General features: G+C 44.8%; 1 protein-coding gene across 2 annotated transcripts; it reads right to left on the bottom strand.

Annotated features, from left to right (window-relative positions):
- Window positions 1-3,938: 3,938 nt before the first annotated feature.
- On the bottom strand, window positions 3,939-12,345 carry LOC148115858 (uncharacterized). 2 transcript variants are annotated; one of them, XM_087884420.1, is made up of 2 exons: window positions 11,974-12,345; window positions 3,939-5,603 (listed from the first exon to the last, which is right to left on the bottom strand). In XM_087884420.1, exon 2 carries the CDS (start codon window positions 5,583-5,585, stop codon window positions 4,368-4,370), a length of 1,218 nt encoding a protein of 405 aa, XP_087740546.1. In that variant the 5' UTR covers window positions 5,586-5,603; window positions 11,974-12,345; the 3' UTR covers window positions 3,939-4,367. The 2 variants fall into 2 exon arrangements, with proteins under 2 accessions (XP_087740546.1, XP_087740547.1); XM_087884421.1 differs by having other exon boundaries at window positions 3,939-9,179; window positions 11,974-12,084.
- Between the last annotated feature and the right edge of the window lie 662 nt (window positions 12,346-13,007).

Here is a 13,007-nt window from a genome sequence, read left to right as displayed (position 1 = left end):
GCTCAGCCACAAATCTTTCTTGAGGTGCAGCACCTCAGTGGACTTCTCCCATTTATCAGTAATCGCTTGGGTTAAAATATCTCACGCATAGTTACGTTTGGCACAGAAGTAGCTGAGAACGATGCGGTTCGGTAGCGAGTAAAAAGTTTAAAATGAAGGAAAAGAGAAGCAGGCTGACTGGAGAATTCCGGGAATTGAAGTCCACACATCTTAAAGTTGCCAAGTTTGAAAACCACTGATATAGTTAAATACTGTGTAATCTGTAATTTATCCAGAGAGCATCTTGAGTTTTGCAGAAAGAGGGGAAGGAATATATATTTTTTATTTTTTTTATTTTTATTTATTTTTATATGCTGCTCTTCTCCGGAGACTCAGGGCGGCTTACAATGCGTTAAGCAATAGCCTTCATATTTTTGTATATTTTATACAAAGTCAGCTTATTGCCCCCACAAACCGGGTCCTCATTTCACCTACCTTAGAAAGGATGGAAGGCTGAGTCGACCTTGAGCCTGGTGAGAATTGAACTCGCAGTAATTGCAGGCAGCTGGATGTTAAATGCTGCCTTAGTAGGAGGCATTAGCCTCCTACGCCACTCAGGCTCCTGACCCTAACCCGAACCCTGTTTCCACTCCACTATGGGTTGTCCTCGACTTACGACCACAATTGAGCCCAAAATTTCCATTGCTAATAACAGACAGGTGTTCAGTGAGTTGTGCCCCATTTTATGACCTTCCTTGCCACAGTTGTTAAGTGAATCCTCGGAAGTTGTTAAGTTAGTAATGCAGTTGTTAAACGAATCCGGCTTCCCCGTTGATTTGGCCTGTCAGACGGTCGCAAAAGGTGATCACATGACCTGGAAACACTGCAACCATCATAAATACATGTCAGTTGTCAAATACCTGGATTTTGATCATGTGCCCATGGGGCTACTGCAACGGTCATAAGTGCAAAGCAGTCATGAATCACTTTTTTTTAGTGCGGTTGTAACTTTGAACAGCCATTAAATGAATGGTTGTAAGTCAAAGACAATCGGTCACTTAGCAACTGGTCGAAGTTACAATGGTGATGGGAAGAAGAAAGGAGCCTCTTTGGGTAGTATTTTCAATAACAAGAACTGGCTTTGATTAATGTTTCTGGTTTATTTGAAGGAGGTTCTACATTTAGGCAAGAAAAACCAAATGCACAGGTACAGTATATGTGGAAACTTGCTCAATTATTATTATTATTATTATTATTATTATTATTATTATTATTATTATTATTATTATTATTATTATTTATTGAATTTATATACCGCCCTTCTCCCCGAAGGGACTCAGGGCGGTGAACAGCCGAAAATTAAAATAACATATAATATAAAAGTTAAGATAACTAAAAATAAATTAAATTAATCGGCCTCCCAATTTACTACATAGTAGTAACTGACTGGGAGTTGAAGCCCACAAATCTTAAAAGTTGCCAAGATTGGAGACCCCCATTACAAAAGCTTGGATGTCATTCTGGAGACTTCCATTTTATAGTTCTTGTCTACTCCTGGGTGTGATGGATAATAAATCCACACCCACAGGAGAAATCCGATCACCCTTTGCATATTTTCCAGAAGTTTCCACCATCCTTGATATTCTCCTCAGCTTTCTTTCCAGTTCCTCAGCTTCCTTCTTCTGGGACAAACCCGAACTATCTGTAGTACAGGTAGTCCTCGACTTATGACCACAACCGAGCCCCGAATCTCGGTTGCTAAGTGAAACCTTTGTTAAGTGAACGTTGCCCTAATATTACGACCTCTCTTGCCCCCCCGTTTGTTAAAACGAGTCCCCGCAGTTGTTAACGACAAGTTTGTGAAGTGAATCTGTCTTCCCCGCTGACTTTGCTCTTCAGGTCATAAAAGGGGATCACCTGACCCCTCCGTCATAAATATGAGTCCGTTGCCACGCGTTTGAATTTTGATCACGTGATCACGGGGATGCTGCAAAGGTCATTAAGTGTGAAAAATGGTCGTAAGTTGCTTATTTCAGTGCCATTGGAACTGTCATTAAATGAACGGTCACTAAAGCTAATATAGTGGACAACCATTTAGATATGAGCCAGCAATGTGCAGCAGCTGTCAAAAAAGCCAACACAGTTCTAGGCTGCATTAACAGAGGGATAGAATCAAGATCACGTGAAGTGTTAATACCACTTTATAATGCCTTGGTAAGGGCCACACTTGGAACACTGCATCCAGTCGTGGTCGCCACGAGGTAAAAAAGATATGGAGACACTAGAAAGAGTGCAGAGAAGAGCATCATAGAGGAGTAGGGGACTGGAGGCTAAAAAATAAAGAATAGTTGCTGGAATTGGGTATGTCTATATATGTACAGTATATGTATATGTCGCTGTATGCGTACATACATCGGGTTGGAAGGTGTGTTGGATACATTTGTCGCCTTATTTGTAAAAATAATAAAGGCAGGAGATAAATAAATACATTTTAATAAAAATATCCAAAGTGTAGCAGCTACCATGTCGGCTGGTGACACCCAGGGGGAGGGCCTTCTCTGTGGGAGCCCCTGCCCTTTGGAATGAGCTGCCCCCAGAAATTCGTAAAATCTCTGATCTCCGTGTATTTCGCTGTGCCCTCAAAACCTTGTTGTTCCGCCAGGCTGGGCTATCAAGGTAAAGATTTTAATTGGGTTTTTAAAAATGGGATTTTATATTTGGGGTTTTAAATTGAGCCTATCATTTAATAATTTTAATTATTTTTAAATTTTGTCTGTCTTTGTGCTTTTAATCAGGCTGTACACCGCCCTGAGTCCTTCGGGAGAAGGGCGGTATAGAAATAAAATAAAATAAAATAAAATAAAATAAAATAAAATAAAATAAAATAAAATAAAATAAAATAAAATAAAATAAATAAATACCGTATCTCGTTCTGGTTCTTCAAAATGAGCGTTTTCTTTTTTTGAGCTTTCCTGGAATGGAACCGTCCTTTTCACCATTTTGTATGCACAACAATTAAGCATCTAAAATCCCAGCGGCAGCTGTCCAAACTCAGGTGTCCCGCTCACTGAATTTTGCTTTGCATTAAACGCAACTCAGGTTCAGTCTATAATCTTACCGCAAATCCAGTATCGCCCTATTTGAATTCACACCAATTACCTGTACGGGTAATCCTCGGCTTACGACCGCAACTGAGCGCAGACATTTTATGTGGCTAAGTGAGAAATTTGTGAAGTGAGTTTTGTCCCATTCTACGACTTTTCTTGCCGCGTGTGTTAAGTGAATCTCTGCTGTTGCTCAGTCAGTAACACGGTTGTTAAGTGAATCTGGCTTCCCCACTGACTTTGCCTGTCAGAAGGTCGCAAGAGGGGATCACATGACCTCGGGACACCGTAACCGTCATAAATATGTTGTCAAGCATCCGAATGTAAATCAGTTGACCATGGGGATGCCGTTAACGGTCATAAGTGTGAAAAAGGGTCAGAGGTCACTTTCCTCAGTGCCGTTGAAACTTTGAATGGCCATTAAACAAACTTAACAAATGTCTCACTTAACAACAGGAATGTTGGGCTCAATCGTGATCGAAAGTCGAGAACTATCTGTAGTCGTAAAAAAAGAGGCAGGGCTTGTATTCTATAACAGGGGTCTCCAACCTTGGCAACTTTAAGACTTGTGGACTTCAACTCCCAGAATTCCTCAGCCAACTGAGTTGAGGAATTCTGGGAGTTGAAGTCCACAAGTCTTAAAGTTGCCAAGGTTGGAGACCCCTGTTCTATAAAGTTGTGGCTGCCATTTTGGCTTTTTTTGACCTCTCCTGCAAAAGCTGCTGAGGAGAACTCCAATTTCGGAGGGCAGGGGGTAAAATCTGCGATTTCAGAGTTTCCGACTCAGCACAGCCCAAAGATTGAGGCCTTTGTCAAAAAAAAGAAAAAAAAAAGGCCCAAAAGAAAAGACACAACCAACAGCCATCTATTTATTACAAAGGAACCACACATAATAATTCATGAAAATCACAATATACTGGGTTTTGGCAAGTGTAATCCAGTTAAATTCATCTCGGGTTTACCGCCAATTTTGCCAAAGCGACCTCCAGACACTCCGCCTCCCCACCATCCGGTCTGGATTGGAGTGGGAAAAATTATGGCTTCTCTCCTAAACTCGATTTTCTTTCTTTTTTGCCTCCCATGCATAATAAAAAAACAGATTACTTTTTCTACCCTCCTCTATTCTGGATTCTAGTTAGGTTTAGAGACATCTGGCTTCGTGGCAGCAAACAAAACTTGGGGTTAGTTTTGTCGCCGAGTAGCATCTTGGCCTGCCGGTAAACACACAGCAGGCCTGCCGGTAAATACAACCCAGAACCCGCCAGCCTGAGACAACACCGACAGTTATACTTTTAACCCCTCCCCATCTTTGTGGGTCCGTTTGTGGACCACTAAGTGCGCGCTGCAGGTAAAACACCTGCCGCAAATCAGACAGGAGTAAGGTTTCTCCCCCGTGTGGATTCTCTGGTGCTGCATGAGGTGTGCGCTCTGGCTGAAACTTTTCCCACAAGTGCCGCATTTGTAAGGTTTCTCGCCCGTGTGGGTCCGTTCGTGCTTCACCACATCCGAACTGGTGGTGAAGCTTTTCCCACACAGGGAACATTTATAGGGTTTCTCCCCAGTGTGGATCCTTTTGTGCTTCACGAGATCCGAGCTGGAGCGAAAGCTTTTCCCGCAAGCCGGGCATTTGCAGGGTTTCTCGCCCGTGTGCGTCCTCTCGTGCTGGGTGAGGATCATGCTCTGGCTGAAGCACTTCCCACAGTACGAGCATTTGTAAGGTCTTTCCCCCGTGTGACTCCGCTGGTGTTTCACGAGACCCGAATTGGAAGCGAAACTCTCCCCGCAGGTGAGGCAGGTGTACGGCTTCTCGCCCGTGTGGGTCCTCTCGTGCTGGATCAGGTTCGAGCTGCGTTTGAAGCTCTTCTCGCAGAGGGAGCAGTTGTAAGGTTTCTCTTCCGTGTGGGTCTTTTTGTGGTTGACAAAGTTGGAGCTGGTTGTGAAACGCTTCCCACACTCGGGACACTGATAGGGCCGTTCCCCCGTGTGGGTCCTCTGATGGGTCATGAGGTGGGCGTTGGAGCAGAAGCTTTTCCCGCAGAGGAAGCACTTGTACGGCTTCTCCGCCGTGTGGAAGCGTTCGTGAACGATCAGGTAGGAGCGTTGATTGAAGCGCTTCTCGCACACGGTGCACTTGTACGGCTTCTCTCCCGTGTGGATCCTCTCGTGTTTCACGAGATCCGAGCTCTGGTGGAAGCTCCTCCCGCAGTCCGCGCACTTGTAAGGCTTCTCCCCTGAGTGGTTTCGCTTTTGATGGCTGATCAGGCTGGAGATGCTACAGAAACTCTTCCCGCAATCGGAGCAGATGTAAGACGTCCCTTCGACGGAATGGCCTTCTTCCAGCACAGGGATCATGCTTGGCAGACCCACCGAGCCGTGTTGGATCTCACAGATCCCTTCCACTTTGTGGAAATCCGAAATGTCGGGGGCTGTTTCTAGGAAGGAAACACATGGTTCCAGGAATCCAGGAGTCGTCACGTCGACGGTTTCCTCATTGTCGTCCATCTGTCCACCAGCCGATCGCTTCATTTAAAAAAGAAAACAAAGGAAGATGAATCAGGCGACGTTCCAAAGAGATTATAACGATGATTCTCGACTTTACGACCACAATCGAGTCCAAAAATCTCTGCGGCTATGCGAGACATTCGTTAAATGAGCTTTGCCCCATTTTGCAACCTTTCTTGCCACAGAGGTTAAGTGAATCATTGCCATTATTTTAGTCACACGGTTGTTAAGTGAACCTGGCTTCCCCACTGAGTTGACTAGGTGGCTCAGTGGCTAAGACACTGAACTTGTCCATCAGAAATGTCGGCAGTTTGGCGGTTCAAATCCCTAGTACAGGTTTCCTGAGTGAGCAGGGGGTTGGACTAGATGACCTTCAAGGTCCCTTCCAACTCTGTTACTGTCTTGTCAGAAGGTGGCAAACAGGTGAATCACATGACCCCGGCGGGGGGGGGGACACTGCAACCGTCATAAACATGACTCAATGGCCAAGTGTCCGAATTTCGATCACATGACCCTGAGGATGCTGCAATGGGTCGTGTGAAAAATGATCATAAGTCGCCTTTTTTTAATGCCACTGTAACTTCGAACGGTCACTAAACGAATGGCTGTAAGTACGAGGACTACCTGTAATCTGTCTGCTTGATCATTGAGAAAGGGCCCGTTGCAGATTCACATTCCTAGTGAGGCAAATGCGGTGTGGGCCCTCAACGGGCCTTCTTAGAGGTGCCCTCATGTTGTGGAATTCTCTCCCTTGGGAAGTAGGGATGGCCCATTCTACTGTCACTTTAAGAACTAGCTAAAGCAGGGGTCTCCAACCTTGGCAACTTTAAGGCTTGTGGACTTCAACTTTGCTGGCTGAGGAACTCTGGGAGTTAAAGTCCACAAGCCTTAAAGTTGCCAAGGTTGGAGACCCCTGAGATAAAGTACCAAAGGTGCTTTTTTCAAGAGGCAACTGGACTTTCTGGTTTTTCTTTGAAGAGGTTTCACTTCTCATCCAAGAAGCTTCTTCAGCTTTGACTGGATGGTGGGGAATGGAAGTCAAGAGCTGAAGAAGCTTCTTGGATGAGAAGCGAAACGTCTTCAAAGAAAAACCAGAAACTTCAGTTGGTACTTTACCTCAGGGGTCTCCAACCTTGGCAACTTTAAGGCTTGTGGACTTCAACTCCATGACCTGGATGACTTGAGAAACTCCGTAGACATTTAGCTAAAGTACCGTTTTGTTCCTGCAGGAGGCGGTAGTTGGCCCTTTAACCTAAGGATGATCTCTACAATCCTTTAATAATTGAGTGATCAGCGTAACGTGTGAGATGTCGATGAGCTTTTATTTGCATCTCATGGTTAACGTCTTGCGTTTTTCTTGATTGTGCTCGTCCAGAGGCACCCACCAGCTGAGATGTTAATGGAATAACCTTGGGAGCAGGACGATGGGCTGCGGTATTTCTAGATCTTGGCAGCTTTAAGATGCAGGGACTTCGTTCGATTCCAAACCAGGATGAATTCTGGGAGTGGAAGTCCACACATCTTAAAGTTGCCAAGGATGAGAAACACCGACCTAGGCCGGGGCTCTCCAAATTTAGCAATTTTAAGACTTGTGGACTTCAACTCCCAGAATTCCCCAGCCAGCATGAAGCCCACAAGTCTTAAAATTGCCAAGTTTGGAGACCCCTAGCCTAGGCAATGGTTAGACAAGACACCTCTCAACCCATAGAAGAAATGGGAGCATGGAGAGCATCACAGAAGGGCCCCTTCCTAGTTCTCTAGTACAGGGGTCTCCAACTTCGACAACTTTACGACTGGTGGACTTCAACTCCCAGAATTCCTCAGCCAGCATGCGCTGGCTGAGGAATTCTAGGAATTGAAGTCCACCAGTCGTAAAGTTGCCAAGGTTGGAGACCCCTGCTCTAGAAAATAAAGGCAATGGAAGGGACACATGCTTTCAGACTTCCAAGATTCCATAATTGCAACCTTACAATAAAGGCAGTTTTAAGAACTTGTGGTTTTGGGATTCCTGTCTGGATTACTTTGAACGCAGGAACGGCATTCCCCAGGAACCCAAGCAGGTCTAGGATGTTTTTTATGGAGATTCTTAGTCATCCAGCTCACGGTTATCCCAAATGGGCTTTTTCAAGAGGCAACTGGACTTCCTTGTTAAACAAGAAAAGTCGCCTCTTGAAAAAAACACCTTTGGGTCTAGAATGTTTTGTTGCCTTACAGAATTTGCCTTCTGGATGCTCATGAAAATATTTACAGACCCCTCGCATCCTGGACATAAACTGTTTCAACTCCTACCCTCAAAACGACGCTATTGAGCACTGCACACCAGAACAACTAGACACAAGGACAGTTTTTTCCCCGAACGCCATCACTCTGCTAAAGAAATAATTTCCTCAACACTGTCAAACTATTCACTAAGTCTGCACTACTATTAATCTTCTCATCGTTCCTATCACCCATCTCCTTCCACTTATGACCGTATGACTGTAACTTTGTTGCTTGTACACTTACGATTTATATTGATATTGTTTCCTGATTGCTTATTTGTACCCTATGACTATCATTAAGTATTATACCTTATGATTCTTGATGAACGCATCTTTTCTTTTATGTACACTGAGAGCGTATGCACCAGGGGTGGGTTCTAAATTATTTTACTACCAGTTCTGTGGGCGTGGCTTATTTTGTGGGTGTGGTTTGGAGGTCATGTGATTAGGTGGGCGTGGCTAGCTGGGCAGTCATTTCTGGAAGGTCCTCGCACTTACGACCAGTCCTCGCACTTACGACCTGACTCATTTGTTTGCTTTTAACACTGATCAGCTGTACGACGGCCCTTTGAAGCCCGGGGGCAAGAATTTAAACAGTTTTTTTCCCTCTAGTCATCAGCTGGGACTCAGGAGGCAGCAATAGATTGGGGGTGGGACCAAATAAAAGGTAAGAATAACGTGGGGGCGGGAGGGCAGGGGGGAGAACCGGTTCGGTGATGTCATATCATCACCGCTACTGGCTCGGCCGAACCGGACTGAACCGGGAGGAACCCACCACTGGTATTCACCAAGACAAATTCCTTGTGTGTCCAATCACACTTGGCCAATAAAGAATTCTATTCTATTCTATTCATGATCTGTTTCTAAATTGGTTTTACTTTTTTTAATGTAACCTTACAATAAAGGCAGTTTTAAGTACTTGGGATTTAATATACAGGTCATCTGGAGTCAGACCGCCTCTGCATTGTACAGGCAACTTACAATCATTTGTTTAGTGACAAATGACACTGAAAAAAAGTGACTTGATGACCGTTTTTCACACTTATGACCGTTGCTGCATCTCCCACAGTCACACAATCAAAATTCAGATGCTTGGCAACTGGTATGTATTTTATGACAGTTGGAGTGACCCGGGGTCATATGATTTAACTTTTGCAACCTTCTGATAAGCGAAGTCAATGGGGAAGCAAGATTCACTTACGTGCCAGTCAGTAAACAACTGCATTTAAACTGTGGCAAGATAGGTCATACAATGAGGCAAAACTCACTTAACAGCCGTCTTGCTTAGCAACAGAAAACTTGAGCTCAGTGGCGGTCATCAGTCAAGGACTACCTAAATTAAATAAATACATCTTTTTTAAAAATGGTTGTGATCCCCCCCCCCCCCCCACGAGCCTGATTTGGATCGGGGGCAGGCTCTCATTACAGTTTAATCAATCCATCAATCCTCCTTTTTCTATTGCACAGAATTCCTGTTCAGTCCAAGTACCAGTTTCTATTATGTGACAAGATGAAATTCAGCCCACATACATACATATTTTGGCGACTCATTTCTTTGATCGCCGTCTGAAAGTGAACAAACGCTTCAGTTGTTTCTATCGTTAGGTTTTTTTTTTCCACCTTCTAGAGCAGAGGTCTTCAAACTCGGCAGCTTTAAGACTTGTGGACTTCAACTCCCAGAATTCTCTTAAAGCTGCCAAGTTTCTCTTAAAGTCTTAAAGCTGCCAAGTTTGAAGACCTCTGCTCTAGAGATCGACTCTCACTTGGAAAGACACCCAGCGATCCAAATAAAGATCTTAACTTCAGTCCAAAATACCACGTCAGCTATTCAGTTTCTCTACTCCGTGACAGACGGCGGAAGAGAAAGGGAAAGAGGATTATCGTTACCCGTGGGTTTCTTTCAAATGACTTGAGACTCCAGCAGGAACATTCTAGACGTGTTTTTCCCAAAGCGTTTTCCCTCCTTACGCGTTTCTTTGATAATTGCAAAGAGAAGATAAAAGCTCCACTTTAAACTGCACAGCTTGGCAGGAAGAAAAAAAAAACCAAACCCTGTCATTTATGATAAATAAAGCACTGGCAAGCACCCATCCCCAATTAGCTTTTTGCAGTGGTGCCTTTGAGCAGAAATCTTTGATGAAGATAACTTGCAGGCGCCAAGGGTTGCCTCCTCTGTTCTTTTCAAACACTGCACATCTGCACGTTTAGCAAGGAGGGTTTGGCTTGCCCTCCCCAAAGTCCATTCTGGCTCTTTTCATTCAAGGTTGAGAAGCCAAACTGAAGTTGAAGTGAGAGCTGGGGGTCCAACCTTGGAACCCCAGTAATGTACCAAAAGGGGCAGAAGTCCCTTCCTTTCGTCCACTGCACCATCAACCCCAGCAAGGTCTTAACAAAACAGGGGAAGTGGGGAGGGGATAGAACAGCTGTCAATCATCCATCTGCCTTTCACTCATTCTCAGGAACATCACAGCCTCCCAGATAAGGTCAGCTCCAACCCTTAGGGCCTTCCAGAAAACCCTCCAAATGTGGTGTGTGGGGAAGCTGGAGATCCCCTGTCATTGGGAGCTTGCCCGTTGGTAATATTTCTAACCCCTCTCCTCTCCTCTCCTTGTTTATTTAACAGGGATAACAGAATAACAGAGTTGGAAGGATCCTTGGAGGTCATCTAGTCCAACCCTCCCACACACACACATCCCGTCCAAGCACGAGACCTTATTATACCATTTCAGACTATGGAGGGAAGAGAGGAGGGGGTCAAGCTATTTTCCAAAGCACCCGAAGGCCAGACAAGGAATAATGGATGGAAACTGAACATTCAACCTGGAAATAAGGATAAATTTTCTGACAATCAACTCATGGAACAGAAACTGCTTTCAAAAGTGGGAGATTCACCACTGGAAGCTTTCAAGAAGAGACTGGACTGCCATTTGTCAGAAAGCGCTGTTAAGTAACACCAGCTGCCTGCAATTACTGCAAGTTCAAATCTCACCAGGCTCAAGGTTGACTCAGCCTTCCATCCTTTCGAGGTAGGTAAAATGAGGACCCGGTTTGTGGGGGCAATAAACTTTGTGTAAAAAAGAACACTGCTTAGGGGGGCCCCGAAAGCCCTAAGCAGGTATATACAAAAGTATGAAGGCTATTGCTTAACACATTATAAGCCGCCCTGAGTATCCGGAGAAGGGCGGCATATAAATCAAATCAATCAATCAATCAATCAATGAATCAATCAATCAATGGTGTAGGATCTCCTGCTTGGGCGGGGGGGTTGGACTAGATGACCTACAAGGTCCCTTCCAACTCTGTTAAATGGCTGTCCAAGATCTCTCCTTAAAAGCCTTCAGTGATGGAGCAGCCACAACTTCCCAAGGCAAGCCCTTCCCACCGGTTGTTTGATCAGGAAAATTGCTTTTGATTGCTACTGAAATGTATTTCTATGGTTGCTATGGGGGTTTTGCAACAAACAAAACGTTGGCAATGGAGTGATTGAATTCCTGGTTTCTATTTTGCATCCCGATCCCGCCCAGAGTTCACTTCGTGAGAGAGAATGAGCACCCAGATAAATCTGACAAATCAATGAAATGAAATGAAATGAAATAAATAAAATAAAATAATAAAATAAAATAATAAAATAAAATAAAATAAAATAAAATAAAATAATAAAATAAAATAATAAAATAATAAAATAAAATAAAATAATAAAATAAAATAATAAAATAAAATAATAAAAATAAAAATAAAATAAAATAAAATAAAATAAAATAAAATAACCCACCCACCCCCAGTTTGCAAAGGTTTGGCTGCAACCCCCACCCACCCACCCCCCTTTTTCTCCATGCAAGGAAAGGCTTTGACATCTGTTCTGCTTCTGCGGAGCTCAGATCAGGTTGCAAAAGGAGCTTTTATTTGGAGGGGTTTCCCCTCTTCTCCATTTAAAGGGGGCGGGGGAAAAACCCCTCCCATTCCCCCCCCTCTTCTTTCCCCAGTTCAGCAGCTGCGCTCCCGCCCCTCCCCTCCCCATCCACCCTCCTGGCTCTGCCCCCCCCCCCTCCTCCCCAAGCTCCTTTTGTCTGCAAAAATCAGCGTCGGGGGAAAAAAACGGCGGAGCCTCCTCCCCGCTCAACCCCCACCTGCAAGGTGCGTCTTGGAAGCCGCTTCTCCGAAAATCCGCGGCGATCGCAAATGCCGCCAGGCGGACCAGCCTCCGCCGGAGCGATGGGAAGGGCGCCGGCGGAGGGGTGGGGGGGGCGGGGATGGGGGGGGAACGAGAGAAGAGGAAGTGGCGAGGAGGGGGAACGTATAAGGGAGAAGGAACAGGAAGTGGCCTTCCCTTTTATCGCCCCCCGTCGCTCGGGCGTTCATACAGTCTCTCTAGGAATCGGGGTGGCCTTCACTTTTATCGCCCCCCTCGCTCGGGCGTTCGTACGGTCTCTCTAGGAACTGGGTGGCCTTCACTTTTATCGCCCCCCCCCCCCTCGTTCGGGCGTTCGTACGATCTCTCTAGGAATCGGGCTCGACTGTCAGCATCCCCCTCTTTCGGGATCTGGCAGGTCCGAATAACATAGAGCGGCCCCTAACACGTATGTTGGACTCCGACACCCATCGTGCTTATAAGTTATGGGCGTTGGAGTTTGCAACTTGCAAGGGTGCCAGGCTGGGGAAGGCTGGCTTCATGGAGGAGGGCGAATGGATTTATTTATTTATTTATTTATTTTTGAAGGCACCTGGCTGGATTGAATGTTCAGAAGGCTCAGCAGTTTGAAAAGCTGGGATTTGAGTCTTTCGCACCACTTTCTTCAATATATAATAAACAGAGAATTCGAATGAAGTTAAAAGACTCTGATCTGCCAGCAAGCCTCGAAATAAAGATACAGAAAAAAAAAACCCTCTTGGTTTGCATTTGACACTTGGACTAAAATTAATTAAGAGCATTTCATTGGCTCCATCAAAAAACAAAACAAAAACACCAGAATCCTCTCAATATAAGGAGAAATCACAATTCAACCCACTATTAATAAATCCACATGTTAGGAAAGAATTTATATATTTGAGGGCAATTGTCCTTCCCAGACTTCACATGTCCTCAGGGCAACATCCAAATATGACATTGGCATCCTTCAGTCTCAAAAGACTATGATATCATGCCCTGGAAAGAGGTCCTAAA

The sequence above is a fragment of the Pantherophis guttatus genome, chromosome 2 (assembly GCF_059756535.1).
Source record: "Pantherophis guttatus breed Tessera chromosome 2, ASM5975653v1, whole genome shotgun sequence".
In the NCBI taxonomy this organism is placed as follows: Eukaryota; Metazoa; Chordata; class Lepidosauria; order Squamata; family Colubridae; genus Pantherophis; species Pantherophis guttatus.
Note: the sequence above shows the minus strand (reverse complement) of the source record. Positions and strands in the feature narration are given on the sequence as shown.

Coding starts and splice junctions, on each gene's coding strand:
- LOC148115858 (XM_087884421.1), bottom strand. CDS start 5,609: ATGAAGCGATCGGCTGGTGGACAGATGGACGACAATGAGGAAACCGTC.